Source organism: Dendrobates tinctorius, unplaced genomic scaffold, assembly GCF_039654945.1.
Source record: "Dendrobates tinctorius isolate UK_male_01 unplaced genomic scaffold, ASM3965494v1 ptg000103l, whole genome shotgun sequence".
NCBI lineage: Eukaryota > Metazoa > Chordata > Amphibia > Anura > Dendrobatidae > Dendrobates > Dendrobates tinctorius.
Genome location: NW_027361771.1, coordinates 39152872 through 39179818, shown reverse-complemented (window position 1 = coordinate 39179818; position 26947 = coordinate 39152872). Strand labels below are relative to the sequence as shown.

General features: G+C 41.5%; 1 protein-coding gene across 1 annotated transcript in view; it reads left to right on the top strand.

The window, feature by feature from the left end:
* LOC141100063 (anthrax toxin receptor 1-like) overlaps window positions 1-26601 on the top strand; it is a 108809-nt gene extending 82208 nt beyond the window's left edge. The window contains exons 10-18 of the mRNA XM_073588257.1: window positions 3034-3132; window positions 5511-5580; window positions 6041-6119; window positions 7441-7536; window positions 8570-8608; window positions 20224-20322; window positions 20764-20931; window positions 21018-21098; window positions 21510-26601. Coding sequence (XP_073444358.1) covers window positions 3034-3132; window positions 5511-5580; window positions 6041-6119; window positions 7441-7536; window positions 8570-8608; window positions 20224-20322; window positions 20764-20931; window positions 21018-21098; window positions 21510-21728 — 950 coding nt within the window. The 3' untranslated portion in view covers window positions 21729-26601. The remainder of the gene's footprint in view (window positions 1-3033; window positions 3133-5510; window positions 5581-6040; window positions 6120-7440; window positions 7537-8569; window positions 8609-20223; window positions 20323-20763; window positions 20932-21017; window positions 21099-21509) is intronic.
* Window positions 26602-26947: the final 346 nt, after the last annotated feature.

Sequence of the window (26947 nt, the reverse complement as noted above, 5' to 3'; positions counted from 1 at the left end):
TATTTTCACAAGTGTAAAAATAGAAAATGAACCACAAAATTTTTTGTGCAATTTCTCCCGAATACGCCAATACCCCGTATGTGGGGCTAAACCACTGTTTGAGCACATGGCAGAGCTCAGAACGGAAGGAGTGCCGTTTGACTTTTTCAATGCACAATTGGCTGGAAATGAGATCGGATGCCATGTCGCATTTGGAGAGCCCCTGATGTCCCTAAACAGTGGAAACTCCCCACAAGTGACCCCATTTTGGAAATTAGACCCCCCCAAGGGACTTATCTAGATGTGTGGTGAGCACTTTGAACCCCCAAGTGTTTCACTAAAGTTTATAATGTAGAGCCGTGAAAATAAAAAAAATCATTTTTTTTCCACAAAAATGATCTTTTAGCCTCCGATTTTTATTTTCCTAAGGGTAACAGGAGAAATTGGACCCCAAAAGTTGTTGTCCAATTTGTCCTGAGTACGTTGGTACCCTATATGTGGGAGAAAACTACTGTTTGGGCACACGGTGGGGCTCGGAAGGGAAGTAGTGACGTTCTGAAATGCAGACTTTGATGGAATGGTCTGCGGGTGTCATGTCGCGTTTGCAGAGCCCCTGATGTACCTAAACAGTGGAAATCCCCCACAAGTGACCCCATTTTGGAAACTAGACCGCCCAAGGAACTTATCTAGATGTGTGGTGAGCACTCTGAACCCCCAAGTGTTTCAGTAAAGTTTATAATGTAGAGGCGTGAAAATAAAAAAATCATTTTTTTCCACAAAAATGATCTTTTAGCCCCCAATTTTTATTTTCACAAGGGTAACAGGAGAAATTGGACCCTAAGAGTTGTTGTCAATTTGTCCTGAGTACGCTGGTACCCCATATGTGGGAGAAAACTACTGTTTGGGCACACGGTGGGGCTCGGAAGGGAAGTAGTGACGTTCTGAAATGCAGACTTTGATGGAATGGTCTGCGGGCGTCATGTTGCATTTACAGAGCCCCTGATGTACCTAAACAGTGGAAACCCCCAATTCTAATTCCAACCCTAACCCCAACACACCCCTAACCCTAATCTCAGCCCTAACCATAACCCTAACCACAAACCTAACACCAACACACCCATAACCATTCATGGGACACAACAAATAAAGTCTTTTAATCACCACATGATGAATGGTCTAAAAAATAAATAAAAACAATTCTTCACCTGCTGTTGATTTTTTCATTCTGTCTCCCAAAGAGTGCAGTAAGGCTTAGCTCACATTTATCCTGTGCTCTACGCTGAGCGCTTACACTAGGGTTTTCTGTGTAAATATCTGAAATACGTGATTCAGACAGAAACCCGGAGGAAGATTCCCTATAAAGAGGTAGATGGAGTCACTGTGGATGCTATCTGGCCTATGATTTGGCAGTGTTCTTCTTTTTAGACATGCACAACCACAGTTTTGTGCACTTCTGAAAAGATGGACACCATTTAACAGAGACCGGATGGAGTTCAGAGTACCTCTGATACCTCATTATAGTGAATGGATTCCTTGGGATTTCATCTGAATCAAGTCACTCGGAGAGTTAGATGGAAACTCCATCTCTCTGTATGGCTAGATAGAAAGATAAATGACGCGCACTCATGCTACAATGTAGGTGCAGGCTAAACGTGGACTTCGTCCAGTAACAGTAATCAGAAGGTAAAACAGCCGCACTCAAAATTTAATTTGATTGCAAAGAAATTTTTGTGTTTTGTTTCATTAACAAAAAAAGGTTCACCACAAAAGCAGTATCAGTGAAAACAAGGTGACGTTTCGACCCTGTCCTGGGTCTTTTTCAAACCTCACTGTAAAATAAATATGTACAAAAAATTAACATACAAAATTTAAGTGATGTACAAGAATAAATACATAGATAAAACATTGAAGTATAAATAGTAGTCTCATGTAGTTAATATATCTCTAAGTACAATAGCTTAATCTGAGACTATCCTGGTAACAAAGACATTATCAAGTAAAAATTCTGAGCAATCATTTAAATCTAGGTAGGTGGTGGGAACATGCTGTAGCAGTAGTGTACAGCCACATATAGGGTATTTCTATATCAAGCAGACATTGTGGTGCTATTTTTCCCCATTTCCCCATGTGAAAATGTAAAATCTTGGACTAAAACAAAATTTTGGTGGTAAAAATGTAGGGTAATTATTTTTTCTTCACTGCCCAATGGTATAAAATTCAGTGACAGTGTGGATATGATCACTGCACCCCTATATGAATTCATTGGGAGTGTAGTTTGTAGAATGAGGTCACTTATGGGGGGGTTCAGTTGTTCTGGCACCTCAGAGGCTCTTCCAATGTGACATGGCACCCTCCAAATCATTCCAGCAAAATCTGAACTCCAATATGGTGCTTCTTCCCTTCTGAGTTTTGCGCTGTGCCTCAAAAGTAGTCTTTGACCACATATGGGGTATCGGTGCATTCAGGAGAAATTGCACAACAAATTTTGGGGTCCTGTTTGTTGGGCTCTCCTTGCATGTGCTGTGACAGTGACAGTTTTTATAATGTTGTGCTGATGTAAAGTAGACATGTGGGAATTGTTATTTATCAACTATTTTGTGTGACATAACTCTTGTTTTAGGGCATAAAAATTAAAAGTTTGAAAATTATGAAATTTTATAAATTTTTGCTAAGTTTCCGATTTTTTTCCACCACTAACAGGTAGTACAATTTGTCATGAAAAAAACATTCTCATAATCAGTGGGATCCCTTGAAGCATTCCAGTTATTACCTCATAAAGACACACTGGTGGTCAGAATTGTAAAAATCGTAATGTGATGTACGCAGTTTATATTTTGAAATTTGGTGACAGCTCTGCATTAAATCCCCCATTTACAAGTCAGATTGCTGGCATTTCCTTGAGTTTGATTTCAGCTGATGAGATACTGAGTATGCCATGATTCAGCTGTAGGTCATAGGATGTTGGCATTTATTCTATCATTGCTGGCTGCCCCATGAAAAGCCCTTTTTCTATAACCAGCTAATGAATGTTTGCTTTGTGTCTTCTCATTTCAGAGTCCTTCCAGGTGGTGGTCCGAGGAAATGGTTTCCACAGTGCCCGTGATATCAGTCAAGTTCTGTGCAGCTTTAGGCTCAATGACAGCTTAACTATAAGTGAGAACACTGTGGCAAAATCTAACAATTATGGGGTAAAAGGAGAGCAATGCCGTAGCAACCAATTGGCTAATTATGGGAACAGGCAGACTGTATTAGGCTAGGTTCACATTTGTGGTTGAGTATGCAGCGTATCATCCGCAACCGCAAACGCATGCAAAAAAGGCATGCAAACGCACGCATGCAGTTGCGGACAATTATCAAGTACTATTTTCCCGGCGAATTTTTGAATGTACACAAGCCACCCCCAATGGGCATGTCTAGGTAAATTCTTGCGTATGCAAACACAAAGCGTATGCATGTGCTTGTGTACGCCTGCGTTCCCATAGACTGTAACGCGTTGTTTTGACGCACTCTGTCCGCATGCGTCCGCATGCGTATGGCAGCAGATATTTGACGCCCCCAAAATTGCAACATATTGCGTTTTCCAAGCCACGTCTCACCCCTGGAAACGACGCATGCGTACACATCCGCAGACGAACGCATGCAAACGCATGTCCATGCGTACACCATGTTAAAGATAGGTACGCATGACGCATGCGGATGGATGCGGACGAAATGCTGTGGACACAACCGCAAATGTGAAACCGGCCTTAGTGCACTGATTTTGATAAATCATCCACAAAGTTTCAGAAGATTGGCCTAACTTTGGAATGTATCATGTACATTTCCTCCTGGTGTAGTTGCCTTTTCTGTCACCCGGGTGCCACGCCAGTCTTCTGTTTTCCCACTGTTATAATGATGTGTTAGTCTTGGTGACATTGTGTATCACAGCTGGCCAATCACAGCCCACCGCATTGGCGCGGTGTTACATATGGCCGTTATGCTCATCCTGACATATAATTTGAAGCTGAAGGCCAGGACCACTGCCTCAAGCTTCAAACTTTCTGATCCTAGCCCACCAGGAAATTGACCTTGTGACCCATAAAGCACCAGGGATTTATCTGGTTTCAGGATGCAATACTTATCTGGATACTGTATGAAACTGTTTATGTGAACAGTGGATAATACTAAAATCTAGATGGCAAAATGTATCAGGCTCTTGTATGGCAACATTTCATTAACGAGAAAGGCCTGCTCACTAGCTTCCATGTGAGTGACAACACCAGACAGAAGAGAAGGTTGGACCTTCTGTTGCAGAACTGTAGTCCTAATAAATTAATTCATTGTAAAATTCAAGTTCTATGGAAATGCACAGCACTGTACAAAAGTTTAATGCAGGTGTGTAAAAACTTGTTTGGTGTGACCACCTTTTGCCTTCAGAATAGCATCAAAGCATCAATTCCTCTAGGTACACTTTCCCACAGTTTCAGAAGGAACTTGGCAGAGAGGTTGTTAAAAGATCTTGGAGAACTAACCACAGATCTCCTGCAGATGTAGGTTTGCACAAATCCTTCTTTACGCCAAGGATAGTTCTTAATGGCATTAGCTGTATGGTTGGGGTGGTTGTCCTGCTACTGAAAGAATTTGGAACCAATTGGCCACCTCCCAGATGGAATGCCATGATGGACTAGTATCTGCTGGTATTTTTCTGCATTGAGGACACCATTAATCCTGAGCAAATCCTCAAATCCATTTGAAAGTTCAAGATGTTTGAAGCTACCTCCTTGCCGAGTTCCTTGAAAAATTGTGTACAAGAGAACTTAGAGGAATTGATGCTGTTTTGAAGGCAAAGGACAGTCACACCAAGTGTTGAGGTGATTTAGATTTCTCTTTTGTTCATTCACTTTTTATTTTATTAATTGGTAAAACTAAACTACTAAGGCCGGTTTCACATTAGCGCTTTTTCAGCGCGCGCACGGCCGGGGGTAGCTCCGCCCCCGAGCCGGCTCTCTGCCCGGCGTGCCCGCCCCTTGCCTGTAGCGCCGCCTACTAGCGGACAGCGGCGCCTGCGATCGGCGCACCCTATCTTTAGCATAGGGTGCGCAGATCGTGCGCAGGCCGTGCGCTAGTTGCGCTTTGACCTGCGCTGCGCACTTTTGACGGTGCGCCGTGCGCGCCAAAATCCGAAAAGTTTGATTTTGGCGCGCACGGCGCACCGTCAAAAGTGCGCAGCGCAGGTCAAAGCGCAACTAGCGCACGGCCTGCGCACGATCTGCGCACCCTATGCTAAAGATAGGGTGCGCCGATCGCAGGCGCCGCTGTCCGCTAGTAGGCGGCGCTACAAGCAAGGGGCGGGCACGCCGGGCAGAGAGCCGGCTCGGGGGCGGAGCTACCCCCGGCCGTGCGCGCGCTGAAAAAGCGCTAATGTGAAACCGGCCTAACACTTCTAGTTTGGAAAGTATTCGTACTTTGCAGCATTTTTCCATACCTGAGTAAAATTTCTACACAGTACTGTAAATTACCTGGGAAAAGTCAATTTCCTATGTGTCTTCCAGATGAGAAGCCGACCGTTATACAAGACACCTACCTGCTATGTCCTGCTCCGGTTATTCATGAAGTTGGACAGTACGTATGAGAAATTTAATATCCTGTTTACACATGCAGATATGTAGACATTTTGTACACTACTGTCTGTCATGGTCTGAGCCAATACATCGCCTGATATTTAACAGTCATATATTGGAAGATCCAACATTGAAATATGATTGTCTAATAACTAATCCAAAAATACAATGGACCATAGGCAAATATGAACGGCAAAAACAAGATGGTTGAAATTCATAAGGAGAGAAAAACATGCATGTAATTCCTGCTATGATGCCTTTTATTAATGTTCCGATTCCAGGGCCCAAAAAAAATGATCAGGCTAGATAACCATGGGTTATACACATTAGGGTTGTATATGTTACCACAGACTGGGTACAAAGGGTGGGCAAGGAAGATGGCTAATTTAGTCACAATGGTGCTAAATAATTTTTATACATGAAAAATAAAGTTTTTTATATTTCTTCATCTTCTTTTTAAGGGTGATGTATCTCCAGGTCAGTATGAACATGGGCCTCAACTTTATCTCCAGTTCTGTGAGCATCACTAGTACACATTGTGTAAGTATCACAGGTGCACCTATAGCATATACACTAACTGTGTGCACATTAATCGCAAACTTCATTTTGTTCCTCTCTTTTCAAACATATATGGTTATGCAGGGGTGTTATACTGTAATCCCCATTTTCTAGGCTGATCTTGACCACCAGGAATATAATTAAACCCTCTATGGAGGCTAACATTAAACCTTCCACTACTCTGGACCATCAGTAAACACTTTTATTCCCAGAACTGATAACGATGTCTCTATTTTAATGGCTTATCCAAGGGTTTTTTCTTTAGTATGGACCTAAAAACTAAGAGGCAGGTAGTTGCCTACTTCCTGCCTTTTGTACCCGGCGCTGGCACAGAGCAGTCATTGATCGCTCCTGCTGGCCATTCAGCTGCTCCATTGCAACAGAGTAACTCTTCCTCTTCCAGGTTGCTCTGTTGATGGAATGTGGCTGCCGCCAATATGCTGATTGACAGCTGGCTCTCTGCAGTTAGGCAGTGTGACATTGGCAGTCCTTCCCCATTGACAGAGCAGAGTGAAAGAGAAACTGCTGCTCTGTTGACATGACGTCAGCAGAAGCTGCTAAATTGCTGGCAGGAGCGGTCTGTGATTATTCTGTGTCAACAGAAATCGGCACAACGCACAAAAAGAAAGTAGGTAGCAACTACCATCCTGTAAGTTTTTGTTCCCATAGTGAAAAAAATAGTCCTGGATAACCTATTTAAATATTTCTCTGTGCAAGGCAGCCAAAGTTGTGACCATTTAAAACCTCACGACTCTGGACCACCAGGCATTAGCACCTCTAAGCCTTTTACCATCCCTGATATCTATGAACCCACAGATCTCTTGATATTATTTAGCAGTGTATGGTATTATGTTTGCACTATGTATTATTGTGTTGTGGGTGCTAGATGGTGGTTGTATATGTGCTCTGTGAGTTATATATTCTGGATCCTATATATTATTTGGCCACTATATGGTAGTATTATGTGGATTCTATATATACAGTATATATATACAGTATATTTGGCCACTATATATACAGTATATTTGGCCACTATATGGTAGTATTATGTGGATTCTATATATACAGTATATATATACAGTATATTTGGCCACTATATATACAGTATATTTGGCCACTATATGGTAGTATTATGTGGATTCTATATATACAGTATGTGGACATTATATACGAGTATTACTCTTATGTATCTCGATTGTTTCTTTAGCCTTTCAGAAAAGTGCCCTATTCCATTTAATTAAAATATTGCCCAGAACCCTCCAGTCATCATGTGATCACCCCATGCACATTTCCTCTTCCGCAGCGCACCGGAATCATCCTGTTCATTGCCCTCCTGATACTCTTCCTCCTACTTTTCTTGGCTCTGCTTTGGTGGTTCTGGCCACTTTGCTGCACCGTGGTAAGTATTGGTAATGAAGTCATTAGTTGTTTACATGGAAGCAACTTAAAAGTATTCTTTTTTCAGCAAGTAAAGCATATTGAATGTATGATGAAATGCTCTGCAAGTTTACAATATTCTTCTTGCTATTGAAGATCTCTGCTTGTGGTCCTTGTATTGGAACATTTAAAGGGGTTGTCAGGTGAAAACACATTATCATGGATGCATTGAATATGTGATTGGGGGGGATCCAGTTGGTGGGACCTGCATCGATTGGCAGAACGAGACAATATCCTGTTAGAATGGAGCGGCAGTGCGCAACCGCTGCTTCATTTATTCCTTATGGGGCTGCTCAGCCCTGCGCATCACTTTTTGCAACTGCCCCATAGAGAATGAATGGAGCAAGCGCACTGCCGCTCCAAAAAAGTGTCCTGTCTGGGATGAAAATCCCCTCTTCTACTGATCAGATCAGACCCCCACCAATCAAATGGATAGGCACTAACATTTTCCCACTGGAAAAGAGAGAGAGAGATTTTTTTTTCTGTCCGCCAGAAATGATTTCAGGGTTAAATTTCAGCCTGACTTCATTCCTCCAGGCATGCGCACTAGAAAAATGTGGATCCTGCAGCACAAAAAACGTTACATGGACCATCCAGGCGTCTCGGCGGACGCAAAAGAATTGACTGATCCGCAAAAAAACGGATCCGACGGATGGCCATCCTTCAAGATCCGCCAGTAATGCAAATCAATGGGGAAAAAAACGGATCCGCCAAAAAAAATGGCGGATCCGTTTTTTTGCAAAAACGGCAGATTTTGACTGATGGTCAAAAACGGAAGTGTGAAACTTAGGAGTACTTTCTTCATCAGAGATAAGCATTACTACATTATTTATTTTCTCACAGTGTTCTTGGTATAGATAATATCAAATGCTGTTATTCCCCATGTAAACTAAATTTCTGTAATAAGGGGATGATTTGATAATCTACACAAATCTATAAACTCCATCCTCCTGCACTGATATTTTACTGATATATGTGTCTGGTTTATATGACAGGTGATTAAAGAGCCACCACCACCTCCTCCTCCTGCACCAGTGAGTATTGAGCTCTATATTCTTGTATTTTGTACCATGTACCTTAAAGCAGGGATCCCCAACTCCAGTCCTCAAGGCCCACCAACAGATCATGTTTTCAGGATTTTCTTTGTATTGCACAAGTGATGCAATTATCACCTGAGCAATACTAAGGAAATCCTGAAAACATGATCTGTTGGTGGGCCTTGAGGACTGGAGTTGGGGAACCCTGCCTTAAAGGAACCGTCATTCTTAAACATGGTTGTTTGTCTATTATATTTGCGTGATGTAGCCACTTATAAAAGAATATTTCCAAGCATATTCCTTAACTAGAAAAATGAACTCTGTGTGTCCTTTCTGATCATAGGGGTATATATCAAAAAGCCAGAGTTCCAAATCCTCTAAAAAATATATATAGACCTATTTTGATTAGTTACAGTTAAAATAAGTATTTTTATGCTATAGACCACCATTAACCCCTTCATTATCCTAAACCTGGGATATCAAACTCAAACACGCAGAGGGCCAAAAAGAAAATGTACTGGCCAACCAGTACACAGCATAATTGGCCCCACGTAGTCCTCCATACAGTATAATGAGCCCTACCCAGTCCTCCTTCACAATAATGGGCCCCCACATAGTACTACAAATCAGCAGTCTTCCTCATGATTGTGGATCCTACTGATAAAGACTAAGGGACCATTTTAAATGCTTACAAAGCCTTTGCAGGTGTTATTTGTTATTTTTTCTAATTTACTGAGATAATAACTTTTGGGTTTTCATTGGCTGTAAGCCATAATCATCAACATTAACAGAAATAAACACTTGAACTAGATCATTGTGTCTGCAATGACTCTATATAATATATGAGATTCACTTTTTGTAATGAAGAACTGAAATAAATTAACTTTTTGATGATATTCTAATTTTGTGAGAAGCACCTGTATGTCCTAAACAATACAACAATGGCCACAATTATATTAATCATTTAATTACTATATACCTAGAGAGATATTAGTTATTGACTGCTAAACTATCCTAAATCATCATGTATAATGTATAACAATATTAACCCCTTACACCCTAGGTTCACAACATGTGTCCATATTACAGCGTCTGATTGTTATGTTTTATTGTGCAGCAAAGCATAGGCTCAAAGTCTTTGGGGTACTTTAATTCCATTTTTTTAGTTAAGGATTACTTGCTTAAAGGCCCTCATGCACTTTAAGATAGCTGCTTGGTTATTTCTCTTGACTCCTCCATAATCATGAATGTCATGTATTCTATATGGGGAGAGCAGAGTAAGGGTCCCGTTTCACATAGCGACGCTCCAACGATCCCGCAACGATACGACCTGGTAAGGATCACTGGTGCATCGCTACTTGGTCACTAGTAAGCTGTCAAACAGGCAGATCTATTCAACGACGCAGCAACGATACGGCGATCTGTATAACGACCTCGGCGGTCGTTGGGACCTTGTCACACAGCAGCTACTCTGGCAACTCACGCCTGCGTCCCTGAGTTCTGTGTCACCAACGAGGTCGCTTGTCTTGGTCAAACACAGCGATGCATGCTGGCCAGCGGGACGCCGACGATCAAAAAATGGCCAAGAACATTCGAGCACGATCAGCGATATCCAGCGGGGGGGCCGGTCACCGCTATGTGTCACACGTAGCGAGATCGCTGGTGAGGTCGCTGTTGCGTCACAAAACCTGTGACGTTTCAGCGATCTCGCTAACGATTTCGTTATGTGAGACAGGGCCTTTAGACACTCATCTAGCAGTAGTTTATCTGCCTGCAAGACAAAAGGAGGAGTGAAAAAAAGGAAAATTGCTTCATGTTTATCTCCCCTGATAGCAACTGAAGAGGGAGAGTCAGACACCCCTTTATACATGAGATGGCTAGCCGATCCAGATCCTGATAACATTTAATTGAATGTGTATTAGAAATGTTGGAATAGAGTCACACAAACAAAGAGAATTGGCATAAACATCTAAGCCACTCTAAACCAGTGGGACTATGACAAGACGATTGTCACCACCTAGAGATGAGTGAATTTCTTGAAATTCAAATTCTCCAGCTTCACCAAATTTTCCAAAGAAATTAAATTTGTGGTGAATCAATGCTCTGGGAATCAAAAGTTTTGCAAAACCTCCATTTGCCCTAAAAAACAGGTATGACACGGAGGTTTCTTAGCACTGTATCCAACTCCTTTCAAGATCATTAATACAAACACACTCTTAGGGCCCCGTCACACATAGCGATCACGCTAGCGAGATCGCTGCTGAGTCACAATTTTTGTGACGCAACAGCGATCTCACCAGCGAGATCGCTGTGTGTGACAGCGATCAGCAAACGGCCCCCCTGCCGGTATCGCTGATCGCTGTAGGAAAGCCCTGGACATTTTTTTGGTCGCTGGTCTCCCGCTGGCCAGCACGCATCGCTGCTTGTGACAGGCGGGAGACCAGCGATCAGCTGGTAACTAAGGTAAACGCAGGGTTTCCAAGCACGGAGCTGTGCTTAGAAACCCGATGTGTACCTTAGTTACCAGCGGGCTGATGCAGGGAGCTGGTAACTAAGGTACACATCGGGTTTCTAAGTGACGCACGTCCCTTAGAAACCCGATGTGTACCTTAGTTACTAGCTCCCTGCATCAACGCGCTGATAACTAAGTACACAGCGACGCCGCGCGCTGGGCGTCGCTGGGGCTGATCGCTGGTGAAGCTGTCTGTGTGACAGCTCACCAGCGATCATGTAGCGACTCACCAGTGATCATGACACGTTGATATCGTTGTCGGGATCGCTGGTGAGTCGCTATGTGTGACGGGGCCCTTAGTAATGTTCAAGTGACTGCAGCATACATGGCTTTTGGTAAATTGATGATAATTAGTAAGACAATGGCTCTTCTACCTCTCTCCCTGTCAAGCCAACAACCAATATAGCATGTATGGATATTCATGAAAGACAACAGAAACCTTCTCAACTAACGAATAAACCAAATTAAAGTCCAGATTATAAAGACTTAAAAATATTTTATTAATTACACAATAAAAGAAAAACCAGACAAATAAGACATAATACAATACCATAAGATGTCATAATGTAAGAAGGTAGTTACATAATGAACACATAAGCCATAAGTAAATATAGTGATCATAAAAGTTCCATCCGCAACAAAGTGCATACAATGAACAGACAAAGAGTATAAAAACTCAGAGTGCATAGTGCGTCTCCAGCTCCCTCCAACGTACATTTTGCCTTCCTTGAGAAAGCCATGGTAGGCGAAACGTACGTTGGAGGGAGCTGGAGACGCATTTAGCCATTGATCACGGGTATCTATGATCTTATTACATTTCCTATGCACTTTATTTGAGTTTTTATACTCTTTGTCTGTTAATTATATGCACATTGTTGCGGATGGAACTTTTATGATCACTATATTTACTTATGGCTTATGTGTTCATTATGTAACTACCTTCTTACATTATGACATCTTATGGTATTGTATTATGTCTTATTTGTCTGGTTTTTCTTTTATTGTGTAATTAATAAAATATTTTTAAGTCTTTATAATCTGGACTTTAATTTGGTTTATTCATTAGTTGAGAAGGTTTCTACTCTCTCCTTGTCAGTTAAATATGTAGTGTTCTCTGTCCCTCATACCCTGATCTTAAATGCTGTCACACACTATCTGCACTATTTGTTCAGTGTTTTATGACATTCTATCTATCTATCTGTCTTTGCTGTATACTTTGAAGTTCTCTCAATATTCAGAGTCGCCATAAAATGGCTGGTGCATTACCTGCCACTGTTTTTATATAGGCATTGATAGTCTACCATGATTACCTGTGGAATGTTAAATGATAGTTGCAAGGTATTATGGGAAAACTCACCTGTCTAACCCCAAGCTTACGTGTTCCCTCTCTGGTTGATTCCATCTTGCGCCATATGTAAAGCAAGTTGCAAATTGTTTGAATTTTCCAGGGTCAGAGAATTTCTAAAAATGTGACATATATTTGATGTGCATCAAATCGATTTGCGATCAGTCACCAACCCTTAAAGCATGCTGTGTTGAAATGTGTAGAATATAGACAAAGACCCTGACAGAGGCTCCCACCTCTGGGGGCACACAAATACCTACAAATACATCTCTCCATTCATTCTCTATGGGTCTGCAGCAAAAGGCAGCACTCGGCAACCCCTTAGGAAATGAATGGAACCTTGGACAAACATGTGTACTGCCGATCCATTCTTATGGAGTTCATTCATTATGGGGTTAAAAGTCCCTTGTTCTGCCAATTGGAGCAGATCCCAGCAGTTGGACCTCCACTGATCAACTGGTAGATAGGTGATCCTGGACAATCCCTTTACGCAAAATACTGTATGTTCTTTTATTATTACATTCCTTATCTTACAGTATATAACAAGTATATGATCTGGAATTGCCATGATTTATAATTTCTCCAGTAATAGCTTCCCATAACAATGATAAATCAATATACCGTATGAAGAAAATATCATCCATGAATATTCTAACAAATTCTGCACAAACCATTGAAACACTAAAATGCCTCTGCTAGAATGTAAGAGGTTAATCATTATTTAACCTGATGTGTACCAGCCAACAAAATCCTCATTCACAGCGCCATACATTATCTGGAACTTCCCCCTTCTCTTCTGTCAGGATACAGCTGGACTCTGCAGCTATATATACACAGGCTTCCTTTCATTCATTCCTATATATGTCTTTACCGTCACAGCCTCGACAATGTCCCCTTTGTCCTAATGTATGACCATAGATTTAGTAATGTTTAACAACCATGAAAAAAAATCAGAACTTTAAAAACCCTTCTCAAATAATTTGGGGTTTATTTTTCTTTATATGCAACAATTTTTGCATAATCTTTCTTTACACACCTCACAGTTCACTATGTAAATGTGAACCATTACTAAGAACTCCAGGTACAAGAATGCCACTATTTTGCATTATGATATAGTCGGTCCACTGGTTTCAAGAGAGTGCCAAAGAGTTATTGATCATCCGTAGTAACTGTGAACTGTATCTGCACTGCCCCAGCAGGGAAAACTAAGTATGACACCTACTGAAATCAATAGGCAGGGAGAAACACTGAAGGGATAATTCATGGATGTCTGGTTCACAGGAGTCCAACTGCTGTGACCCCAATGAAGAATGCATTTACAGCAGCACCAGGCTGTACCACTTTGCCTCTGGTCTAGTAAGTTGTCTGCCATATGGAGAACCAGCAGTAGGAATAGTGACATGGCTTTTCCTAGTAGTTAGACTCCAGTCAGTATGTCACTAATTTCTCCCTTGAGAAACCCCTTTAATTAGAGTTGTCATGACAGGGGCTTCCGAGCAGAAGAACGCACATGCTGGCAATCAGCAGACCCATGCGTTTTATGGTTATCCTATAGTTTGATTCTGTGTTATCATCATGTGTCATTTTATTTTTTGCCTGGGAATCCCACATTCATTTTGCATTTTCGTCTCCATACATGATCTGTGGAACTTTTCTGTATTCCCAAGGAATCATTGACACTACAGACATCACTGTTGTGTAGTGAACACAAGGGGGTATTCATCAGAGGTTCCCAGCTGCGTGCAGCCAAAATCATAAGAGCGCCATCAAAATAAAAGAACAGAGATGGGCACTGGAGCTGTGTATCATGCGCTAATGTTCTGAAGAACTGCTGTATTGTAAGGAGGTGACCAAGGCCGTCATATGCCTCCTCTCTCTTTGCACAGTATTCATATTACATGTGTTTATGTAATGTTGCAGTGATACGTATGCATTTGATATGTATTGTTTATAAGATTAGGGATAGCATAGGATAGTAATGGGATTAGAATAGTGGGGCACACTAGAGGTAGGGAATAAGAGTCTTAGAGTAGATATTGTTAGCATAGGGGTTTCCAGACTGGGAGGAGTTACAGAGTAGTGTAGTGTAGAGCAGTAGGGTATAGTGCTAGGACTTCCTGATTAGAGGGAGTTGAGATGCAGCAGTGAACAGGGACAGTCTGACAGCCGTGGGGATAAGGTTGCTTCAGCAAGAAGGGGCCCCAGGCTAAGTAGCATGCAGGCAGTCACCAGCTTAAATGTTTACCATTCCAAAGAGGATCCGGGGTCTAAAGCTGGGACTAGGCGAAGCTGAGACTGCGAGCCTTTTACTTTTTCCTTCTGAAACCAGACAAAGGGAAAGGGAGGAAGCTGGTGAGCCTAAAGGCACGGATGGGACAGGGATTGCCCAGGAAGAGAAGAGATTGACAGGCCAGGGATTGTCCAGGAAGAGCAGTGATTACCAGGACGGGACAGGGATTGTCCAGGAAGAGCAGTGATTGCCAGGAAGGGACAGGGATTGCCCAGAAAGAGCAGAGATTGCCAGGATGGGACAGGGATTGTCCACGAAGAGCATATATTGTTAGGAAGACAGGGAAAGTCTTAGGGATGTCACTCTGTACACACTGTGCCGCATCTAATGAAAACCCTACTGATGAGTAAAGTTGAACTGCTAAGAAAGGACATTGTATCTGGAGTTGTTTGTGAAACCCATGGATCTGTAGCCAGAGTTTACAGAAGCAGAGGGAACTCCGACAATTAATGAGAATGTTCTGTTGCGCACATTGCCAATACAGCAGAAGGGATATTATGCTACATTTGTGGGGCGCCAGGGTGTGGGAACACTACAGCTCGTTGCCACGACTACCACCCTGGCTGCCTTACAATATCATGATGGCATAGAATAGACCTTATATGTAAAATGTGGCCTCATCCTCATAGAAATAAGTCAAAGTAGTAAGAAACTGTCCTGGTCTTGTTTGTGGTTTACGCTTCTCTGACTGTTTATTTTATTTTTGGGATGCAAGAAAACACCACTGATTGGCAGCTTTTTATGTACACTGTGCATATAGAGTACATACCCCATAACCTCCCTCCAACATCACTGAAGAGGAGCTTAATCGCCTCTTCTCCAAATCGCACCTCACAACATGTGCACTTGACCCCATCCCATCCCACCTCCTCCCCAACCTCACCACCACACTTATCCCATCCCTAACCCACCTCTTCAACCTATCGATAACGTCCGGTACCTTCCCTTCTGCTTTTAAACATGCCACAATCACGCCTATCCTTAAAAAGCCAACCCTCGACCCAACGGCTTTGTCCAGCTATCGCCCAATATCACTGCTCCCATTCGCTTCCAAACTCCTGGAGCTGCTCGTACACGCTGAACTTTCATCCCACCTCTCATCTAACTTGCACTTTGACAATCTACAATCTGGTTTCCGCCCCCATCACTCCACTGAGACAGCCCTGACCAAAATTACGAATGACCTACTTACAGCCAAAGCAAACAGACTATACTCTATACTCTTCCTTCTAGACCTGTTCTCTGCATTCAACACAGTTGACCACTGCCTTCTACTACAGATCCTCTCCTCCTTTGGCATCAAAGACCTCACCCTATCCTGGATCTCCTCATACCTTTCAAACCGCACATTCAGCGTCTCCCACTCCCACACTACCTCCTCATCCCACCCGCTCTCTGTTGGAGTCTCCCAAGACTCTGTTCTAGGACCCCTACTCTTCTCAATTTATACTCTTGGCCTGGGTCAACTCATAAAGTCCCATGGATTCCAGTACCATCTTTATGCTGATGACACTCAGATCTACCTCTCTGGCCCAGACGTCACCTCTCTGCTGTCCAGAATCCCAGAGTGTCTATCAGCCATATCCTCCTTCTTCTCCTCTCGCTTCCTCAAGCTCAATGTAGACAAATCTGAACTCATCATCTTTCCTCCATCTCACAGATCTTCCTTACCTGACCTACTGTATATATCACAATTAATGACATCACGCTTTCCCCAGTACCGGAAGTCCGCTGCCTCGGAGTAACCCTTGATTCTTCCCTGTCATTCAAACTGCACATCCAAGCTCTTTCTACCTCCTGTCGCCTCCAGCTCAAAAATATTTCCAGAATCCGTCCTTTCCTCAACCCTTAATCTACTAAAATGCTTGTTCACTCCCTCATCATCTCCCGCCTTGACTACTGCAACATCCTTTTCTGTGGTCTCCCTGCTAACACCCTCGCAACCTCTCCAGTCCATCCTTAACTCTGTTGCCCGACTAATTCATCTCTCCTCGCTACTCCTCTGCTTCTCCCCTCTGCAAATCTCTTCACTGGCTTCCATTCCCTCAGCGTATCCAGTTCAAATTACTAATACTGACCTACAAGGCCATCTATAACCTGTCTCCTCCATATGTCTCTGAACTAATCATAGAATCATAGAATCGTAGAGTTGGAAAGGACATCCTGGGCCATCAGGTCCAACCCCCCGCTCAAAGCAGGATTCGCTAAATCATCCCAGACAGATATCTGTCCAGCCTCTGTTTGAAGACTTCTATTGAAGGAAAACTCACCACCTCTTGTGGTAGCCTGTTCCACTCATTGATCACTCTAACTGTCAAAAAGTTTTTTCTAATATCTAATCTGTGTATCCTCCCATTCAGTTTCATCCCTTTGCTTCTAGTCTTTCCTTGTGCAAATGAGAATAAACATGATCCTTCTGCAATGTGACAGCCCTTGAGATATTCGTAGACAGTTATTAAGACTCCTCTCAGTCTTCTCTTTTGCAAGCTAAACATTCCCAAATCCTGCAACCTTTCCTCATACGACAAGGTTTGCAGACCGGTCACCATTCTGGTCACTCTTTTCTGAACTTGCTCCAGTTTGTTGATGTCTTTTTTAAAATGTGGTGCCCAAAACTGGACACGGTATTCCATATGAGTTCTGACCAAAGAGGAGTAGAGGGCAATAATGACTTCACGTGATCTATACTGTATCCTTCTGTTAATACATCCTAGAATTGCATTTGCCTTTTTTGCTGCTGCATCACACTGTTGAATCATATTGAGTCTGTGATCTATTAGTATACCCAAGTCTTTTTCACATGTGCTCTTGCTTAGCCCTATTCCTCCCATTCTGTATATGCTTTTTTCATTTTTATTGCCCAGATGTAGTACTTTGCATTTTTCCCTGTTAAAAACCAATCTATTAGTTGCTGTCCACTGCTCCAGTTTATTTATATCTTTTTGAATCTTCTCACTCTCTTCTCTAGTATTAGCTATCCCTCCTAGCTTTGTATCAGCAGCAAATTTAATCAGTTTACCCTCAATTCATTCATCTAAATCATTGATAAGGATGTTGAACAATACAGGGCCCAGGGCAGAGCCCTGTGGTACCCCACTTGAGACATTCTTCCAACTGGATGTGCAGCCATTTACGACCACTCTTTGGGTCCAATCACTAAGCCAGTTATGAATCCACCTAACAGTTGCCTTGTCCATTCCATACTTAGTCATTTTTTCAATAAGGATTGTGTGAGATACTTTGTCAAATGCTTTGCTGAAGTCAAGATATACTATATCTACAGCATTTCACTGATCCACCCAATCAGTGATTCTGTGATAGAAGGAAATTAAGTTAGTCTGACATGACTTATTAGTTACAAACCCATGCTGACTCTGTTTAATCACTTCATCCTTATCCAGGTACTGACATACATGTTGTTTAATAATTTGTTCAAAGATCTTTCCTGGTAAAGAAGTCAGACTCACCGGCCTATAGTTGCTTGGGTCCACCTTCTTCCCCTTGTTGAAGATAGGAACAACATTTGCTCTTCTCCAGTCTTCTGGGGCTTCTCCTGTTCTCCACGAATTTTCAAAGATTATGGAGAGGGGTTCAAAAATTTCTTCTGCTATCTCCTTCAATACTCTTGGGTGTAATTCATCTGGACCTGGAGACTTGAATTCATTTAGGTTAGCTAAGTGTTTCCTCACTATATTTCTGTTTATAGATATCCTGGATTCTTCTATTTCCTTAATAGAACAGTGAAGAATAGTTGATGTTACATTTCCTTTCTGAGAGAAAACAGATGCAAAATAGGAATTTAAAAGTTCGGCTTTCTCAACATCCCGTCTTACCATTTCATCATTTTCATCCTGTAAAAATCCTATAGCATCTTTGACTTTTCTTTTACTTTTGACATATCCCAAAAATCCTTTGTTATTGCTTTTGACGTCTCTTGCAAGCCTCAATTCATTGTCAGCTTTAGATAATCTGATTCGTGCCCTGCAGGTTCTGCAGACAGCATTATATTCTTCTTTAAATATGCCTCCCTCTTTCCATTTTATAAACATTTCTTTCTTCCTTTTCAGCATGTGCTTAAGTTCTGTGTTCATCCATCCTGGTTTCCTTAAACACTTCCTATTCTTCCCTCTTTTCGGAATTGTTAACGATTGTGCGTCGAGAATTTAATTTTTCAAGATTTTCCATCCTTCCTGGACATTTTTGTCCTTAAGGATATCCAGCCATTGTATCCCTCCAATTCTCTTTCTGAATCCCTTAAAATCTGCCTTTCTGAAATCTAACCTTAACGTCTGAGTCTTCCCAGGTCTTCCTCCTCTGGTTATCCAAAATTCTCCGGTCATCCCAAGACCTCCTTCTCTCCTCCACACTTATTTGCTCCTCACCCAACCGCCTCCAAGACTTATAGCCCCCATCCTCTGGAATTCTTTGCCCCAACATGTCCGACTATCAACCACATTTGGATCCTTCAGATGGAACCTGAAAACCCACCTCTTCAAGAAAGCCTACAGCCTGCAATGACCCTGCTACCTCCTCACCACTACTGGAGATATCACCTCAACCAAAACCGGAACTGCTGCAACCCACCAACCTACTGTCTCCTTCCCCACCATCCTGTAGCATGTAAGCTGGAAATGGCAGGGTCCTCTCCCCTCTGTACCATTCTGTCATTCTAAGTTTGTTTACTGTAAGTGATATCTGTAATTTGTATGTAACCCCTTCTTATGTACAGCACCATGGAATCAGTGGTGCTATATAAATAAATAATAAACAGAAATCTGCCAATCAGTGGTGTGGGTGGGGTTATACAGAGCTGAGCATTCAGAGAACTGGTAGCTCTGCAGCAGTGAAAACTATGATTTTATCAAAACTACAGAAAACAGCCCTGAAATGACACATAGCTTGAATCAGGGTCTATGCCCTTATATCATGCTGCTCTCAGATGGGGTAGCAAAACTGGTGACAGATTCCCTTTAAGTCAATAGTTGCAATTTATGTAAGCCAAAAGGCACTTTCTAGGACTAATTCATTGATGGTCTGTCAGGATGCACCATTAGTGCGGATCCAATCCCGTTCATGAAGGAACTAAGAGGCTGTGCTGCTTCAGTGTTTATTCTCATTCAGATGGACAAGTTTCTGTTCTTTTTTGCTTATTTGTAGAGGCCCGATCGCTAATAAAACATTAATCTCTTATGCGAAAGCTAGGCCATATTGTTTAGTGATTAATATAGATTGTGATCCCCAGTGGGGACAGTGATGATGTTTTTAAAGTGATGTGGAATTTAATTGCACTTTATAAACGAGTAAAATAAACTAAACATATTTTCCTTTATTCTGGTTGAAAGCCTCCATTCACTGTGATGAACACATAGCATTGAGGTTAATGGGATTTGTGGCGGTCACCTGGATTCTCTCCTACTGATTATACTCAAAAGAAATGTTTAATGAGCAAAATCTTACTTATTCAGGAATCTGATGATGAGGATGGCTTACCAAAGAAAAAGTGGCCAACTGTGGATGCATCTTATTATGGAGGAAGAGGAGTCGGGGGTATCAAGAGGATGGAGGTAAAATGGACAGATTTTGATGTTTACAAATCCATTAGATATATTTTAAATTCTCATTTGTAAGTGATCCCGAGAACTGGAATGGAATGGTGATCAATTCCCTTAATTCATTCTGAATGGGAGTGCCGAAGACCTGCCAAGTGAAGTGCTTGGCTACCTTCAGTGGTCCTATTTAGAATGAATGGAACAAATGTGCTCATGGTCGATCGACCACTGCCCCATTCATGCTCTCCATTTATTGGGCTTGTTTGAGGCCCCAGCAATTGGACTCCCAGCGATTGGGAAGTTATCCCCTACCCTATGGTTAGGGGATAACTTCAACACTTTAGAATATTCCTTTAATGGAGAATATACAGTAAATAGTGCTTAAACAGATGAGAACAGATGACGGGTCCATGTTATATATAAAATGTAGTATATGTATCATTTACTTTATTGTAGGTGAGGTGGGGTGATAAGGGCTCCACCGAAGAAGGAGCAAAACTAGAGAAACCCAAAAATGCAGTCATTAAACTGCCAGAGGAAGAATTCGAACCCTGGGAGCCTAAACCAAAGAAAAACTCACGGCGTAATAATTCACAGGAGAGGAAATGGTACAGTCCAATTAAGGTAAAAAAGGAATTATGTATCTACACCTTTCTGCCAATCGTACGTACTGCATGTGAATTCACGCCTGACATCTTGTCTCACTCCAGGGTAAGCTAGATGCAATTTGGGCTCTTCTGAGGAGAGGATACGACCAAGTGTCGCTGATGAGGCCGCAAGCAGGGGACAAGGTGAGAACATAGGGCAGAATCTTGGACATGGTGCACATGACAGCCAGTTGGTTCAATTATGAAAAAGAGATTTATGGGGGTCTGAACACTGGGACTGATTACCAGAATGGGGGATCCCTTTGTCCCACCACTAACGCCATGAACAGGAGTTTGAATGGAGCAGCACATGAGTATGGTCCATACTGCTCCATTTCAAGTGGAAAAAAAAAATCAAGAAAATGTCAAATGAAGAATGTAGGTTTTGTCTTTCCCAGACTACCAGTCCTGAGGTGTGGTACAGGGCAGCCTCTCTGTAGTTCTGCGGGGAAACATTTAGATGATTGAGGGAGAGGCAGAATATTTTGCTGTCCTGCCTCCTACAATCTTGGTTACCTTTTCATGTTTCTGTTTTTTCTCCAATTTTTTTTCTAGGGACGCTGTATTAATTTCACCAGAGTTAAAGCTGATGGTAGCCAGGCTATCTATAGGCCACCTGCCAGAAGTGCTTCACCAAGTCCGCCACCACCAAATCAGCCACCTAAACAGCCTCCTAATCAGCCACCACAGCGGCAACCTCCACCTGGTCCACCACCTGCCCGAATGCCCCCAGGTCCACCGCCTTCTCGTCCTCCTCCTCAGGCTATACATTGAGCCCGTGCCATCGGCTTCTGTATTCTGGACTGAATTTCACTTTGTTAGGGCAGTTGCACGGCAGCAGTAAAAGAACGGTTCTGGTCATTCGTAGATCCTGGAAACCCATGTATAGTATGACCGGTGTGCTCAGAACACATTGTGCATAAAAATACTGATTTCTATCTTCCCTAATAGAAAGGGTTGCTATTGCTCTATTTCTATTTGGCAAATATATATGGCCACTACGGTGCTCATATAGGTGCTCTCCATAGTCCAGAGCTTCTTCATTTTTGTGGCGTGCAGCTGCTTGTAAACTCTTTGGCTGTTCGTATTTTAGACTGGCAGCCAAAGGGTTTCACATGTACTCAGTCTATTTATTCTGTCTGGTGTTATTATATGTTAGAAATGACAAATGGAGTTTGTTGCTGGCCAGCAAAATGTGCCCCATTTGTGCTCAGGTGACAGCCTGACCTCAGTCATCTCCTCTCCAATCTCATATCATGTAAACTCTATTCAGATCAGGTTTTCATGTTCTGCTTCATTTTCATGTACTAAATTCCATTAAAGGAATAGCACTGGATTCCAGCTTGTACTGTCAAGCATGTCCGCTACGATCCCGTCCTTGATCCTGATGGGTCTCCTTGGCCCGATCAATGGTTCCTTCATCCCCTTCTGAACAAGAAGCAGGTCCTATACAGAAATATATAGTTTCAGACCTTGCGTCAGATTCAAAGACAAGGCAAGAACAAGGCAGAAGCCGTGGTTCATCCTGTAGAGGTTCTCCGGGCTTATGCCATCTGCAGCGTGGGCTGGCCGGCCATCAATCATTATATCTCTATGTATAAATGTGTATGTGAAAGTTGTGTACAGAAGATAGCATGTGATACTGCTGGGCAGTTAAGTAATTTATAAGAAGTGCTGACAAGCTTCATAGCCTTGGTAGCCAGAAGTCACAACTCGATGAGGCCCACTTATATGTCATTTCCTGTAAGAGGTAATATGATTTATTTGAATATATTTGGATGAAATGTTTTACCAAGGATAACATTTCCAACATTTTAGGTCTTTGCAGTTAACAACTACGTTGTATTATCTCAGCGCCTCTCTAACAAGTCTCCAAAAATCATCCTGAAATTTTGTTTATAGGGCAACACCTCTAATTTAATTGACTTTATATAATTTGCATTATATTACTTTATTATAGTTTATACTTTGTAAAAAGCATAATCAAGCTTTAAGATGCCATTGAAACCCCCTACTTTATATATATTTTTTCTCATTAGGTAATGCTGAAACTGCTATAATCGATACGAGGCTCATTTTTAGAGGGACGTTCACCTGTTTCAGCATGTCACACTGGTCACTTCATGGAGTAGTGACTGCAAAGTTGCATATATTTTTATTTTGCTAATTTCTCATACCGGTTTTGGAAATATTAACCTGTAAAGTTTATATGCTAATTTTCTCTTCAGTCACACAGCTCTGCTCTTCTCAATGATCTTACTTCTAGCACCTATTGTAATTACAAGTGGAGGAGGGAAGAGCAGAACTGTGTTTCATTACAAACACTCCTTCGTGCAGCTGTCATCTCACTGCACTGTCAGTGGGCAGGAATATAGCAGAGATGACAGCGCTGTGAGATGAGAGCTGAAGATGCAGAGGTGTTTATATTGACGCACAGCTCTGGTCTACTCCCCTTCCCTGCTTCTAATCACAGAACGTTCTGGCAGTTAGATCAGTGAGAATAGCAGAGCTGTGAGTCATTATATATCTTGCCATATCACACAAGTCTGACCTTCTCTGGGGGTGTTTTCTTTTTTTTTCCCCTGTATGACACCTGCTGCATATAATTGATCAATGTCATAGAGGGGAAAAAGTAAACACCCTCGGGGAAGAATCTCTGCCATTGCACCCTTAGTTGAAGAGGAAATGAGCATATAAACTTTACAAGTTAATATGTCAACCACAAAAATAAGAAATTAAAACTATGTTTCATTCAGCTCTGCAACCACTAATTTCTAATGTGGCCAGTCAACATGCTAACATTGTTGGTGTCCTTTTTAAAGTTCCATGACAATGGGAAATTGCAATTATGGTGCCCTCTCTAGAGGGAAGACCTGCACTAGTCCTCACCATGGAATTGCAAGGGAATAAAACTACCAGGGCATGTGCCCAACTCTCCAGCAGTCCTATAGCGGGTCCTTTTCTATTGAACACGTTGTGCCTTTGGTCAGGATACAGTTGATTAATAGTAATGTTCTTCAGTATTATATTTCCCAAAAATGCTTTCTTGTTGGATTCATATTCAGAATCGTACATTGTAATTAAAAGGTGGCCCATCTTAGAGTTTACATTCTATACTTAAGGGGAATGTGTCATCAGAAAATGATCTTTTATGAAAATCTGTTTTTTTTTTGTATGAAATATTATTTTCTAAAATTTTTGTCAATGTTATTTCCTAAAATTAAAATTGGAAATCTTGCACTTTTCACACTGGCTACTGGGGCTAACTTTAGACTTTAACTTTCCATTTTTTCAGGAAATCCACAGCTATCGACTGAATCAGAGGCAACTTTTTGTAATGAGTGTGTGCAAAGGTCACTAAGAAGGGAAATGGAGCAGGATCAGCTGTGCCTATTGTGATTGGTGGATCCTGTGTTATCGCCAGTGTATGATGATTTTACCTGTCTTTGTATTCCTGCCTCTGATGATAAGGATCCTGCTGAAAACTCTTCCTGAACTGTTGTAAGGACAGAAAGTATGAGTTGAAAAAAGCTCCGGTGGCCAGTATGAAAATTGTAAAATTACAGATCGTGATAGGAAAGAAAAATTGCCAAGAATTAAAAAAATACATGTAACTCAAAAACCTGATTAAAGAATAGATCATCTTCTGATGATAGCTTCACTTTAAATTTCCTAATTAAGAGGCATAGTGTAAGGGGAGACACTAAGTGATGACTTCACCAAGTGAGGGTACTTAGACGTTAGAGGTTACATAAGTTAATATGAAAGTTCATTGAAAGTGACTAGTTAGAGACTGTATATGGAATCACATTACACATCAGGAACCTACTTACTGTTAATACATTTTATTTCCAGAAAAAAACTAAACCAGAAGACCTTACATTTTTTACAAAAAGTCCTGATGCTGGTGATACAAAGTTGGCAAAGAAGCCATCTTGTCTAGTGGAGGTTTTTCAACATTAGAGATTTTTATATATCTGGTATATATACTATACTGTAACGTAAATATTTTACGTTCAATTTTTTTTTCTGATATTTAGAAATTAAGCAATTTGTTTTAATACTAAGCTTTATCTTCTATCTCTGTAGTGGTATTTTCATCATAGCTTCATACTTTGATGTTACTTGCGGAGTTTTCTAATGATTTCCTGGAGAATCCCACACATGATGTAAAATAACAGCAAAAGTTCAGAAACCATAATGTCTATCACTAGATTTCCAGAAAAACAATGGGGCACATAGAAGAGAGGGGGATATATAACAAAAAAAATAAAATGGACCCCTACTTTGGTGATGGGTCTCATCACCAAGAACAGAAGTGACTGGTGTTCGTCTCTCTCCCAACCTCTGTTTGCCAACAATCCAGTTTTTCTTAAAAGGGAAGTCCTATCCAAATTATTACCACCCAATACCAAAGATAATGGAGCTACAACTCACCCCTTCTCTCCATGAACCCAGTAACAAACTCATGATCTGTCTTTTTTGGTGTGTGCACTATTGGAAAAGGCTGGAGTTCACCACAGAAGGCGCACCAAAGCTGGACATAGACTTTAAGCAAAGTGGTGTCTTGTGGGATCTGTAATTCAACAGTATGGTCTACACTACACTCATCTATGATGGAAATTCTTACTAATCATCTTCTCTTTTCAGGTGATGATGGATTAAATAGCTGGTCTTCATAGGTCTATATCAATGTCATTTTAGTGCTCTTTTTATATAAGATTTCTGATATTAACAAACATTTAAGACTTTCTTCTAGAACTTCTTCTGATGCTTTATTGTCTTTCAGGACATGTGGTGTACAATTGCTACTTAGGGAAGCAAAAAATATTAACTTCTTGTGCTGGTTCAAGCTGCCACCACCATACCTGTATTTGCCACTCGTTTGCTCCTCTCTCTTATCTGAAGGTGTAACTTGTAGTTTCTGAACTTCTATATGTAAGGGGACCACCTACCATCACAATATATTAAAAGTACTGGTGGTTTCCTACTTGGCAGTGATGACAACTGGCCCCATCAACCACCAGGCCTACTATAACCTCTCCCTCCTAATATATAACTCTACCCTAATTCACTCTTCCTTAACACTTGATCAATTTTACCCAAATTTCAATATCATTTTCATGGAGAATAGCTTAGAAAATGTGTCCAGAAGTCAAATCCTCTCCCGCTTCCTCTTCTTTCTCAGGTTCCCACGCTCAAAAAACTGTCCTAAAAATTGTAAGGGAGAAAAGTTGAACTTGATGGACCTAGGTCTTTTTTCAACCTACGCAACTATGAAGTTATCTGGTACGTACACTTCTAATGAACATAGAGGACAATGGTAATATTAAGGACCACATTTCTAATCCAATGGAAGGTCCTGGTGACACATCCTGTTTTCATGAGTTTTATGGATGAGACCAACCTAGAATAGTCCTTCAGGGCACTGTAGCACCCACATGGGCTGCCTCTAAGGTACAATCACTGTTGTGAAGAAGTAGCAGTAAGGAAGGAAGCATTAATATGGAGTGTTCTAGTTTCAGTATGTCAATGTTTATATCATACTCGATGACACACATCCAGGTACATGTGTGTTCAAGCTTTATAAAGACATGTTGTAATCCTCTCCTATCTTACAGTCAATAAAAGGTGTCAATAAAAACGGCTTTTTTTTTTACACAATTCTTATGTTTGCGAATGATGGCTTGAGTGATACTTCCCGTAGTCTTTATCAAGTACCTGTGTCTGCACAGTGACGCATTTCACGGTATTAATAAGCATAACTTGTACTAAAGCCCAATTCCTCATTGATCAACAAAAATTCTATGCAGTAAATATACACATATACGTCATCTCCAGTAAACGTGTCCTTTCATTCTACATGTGCTTAATGTGTCTGTAAAATGGGTCATTTTCTCCATGGGCCAAACAATGTTGCCTGATTACTATAGCAGAAATCTCTACCCACTTAGTTAACCTATAAGCAAACCACAGCATTGTCTCACCCATGG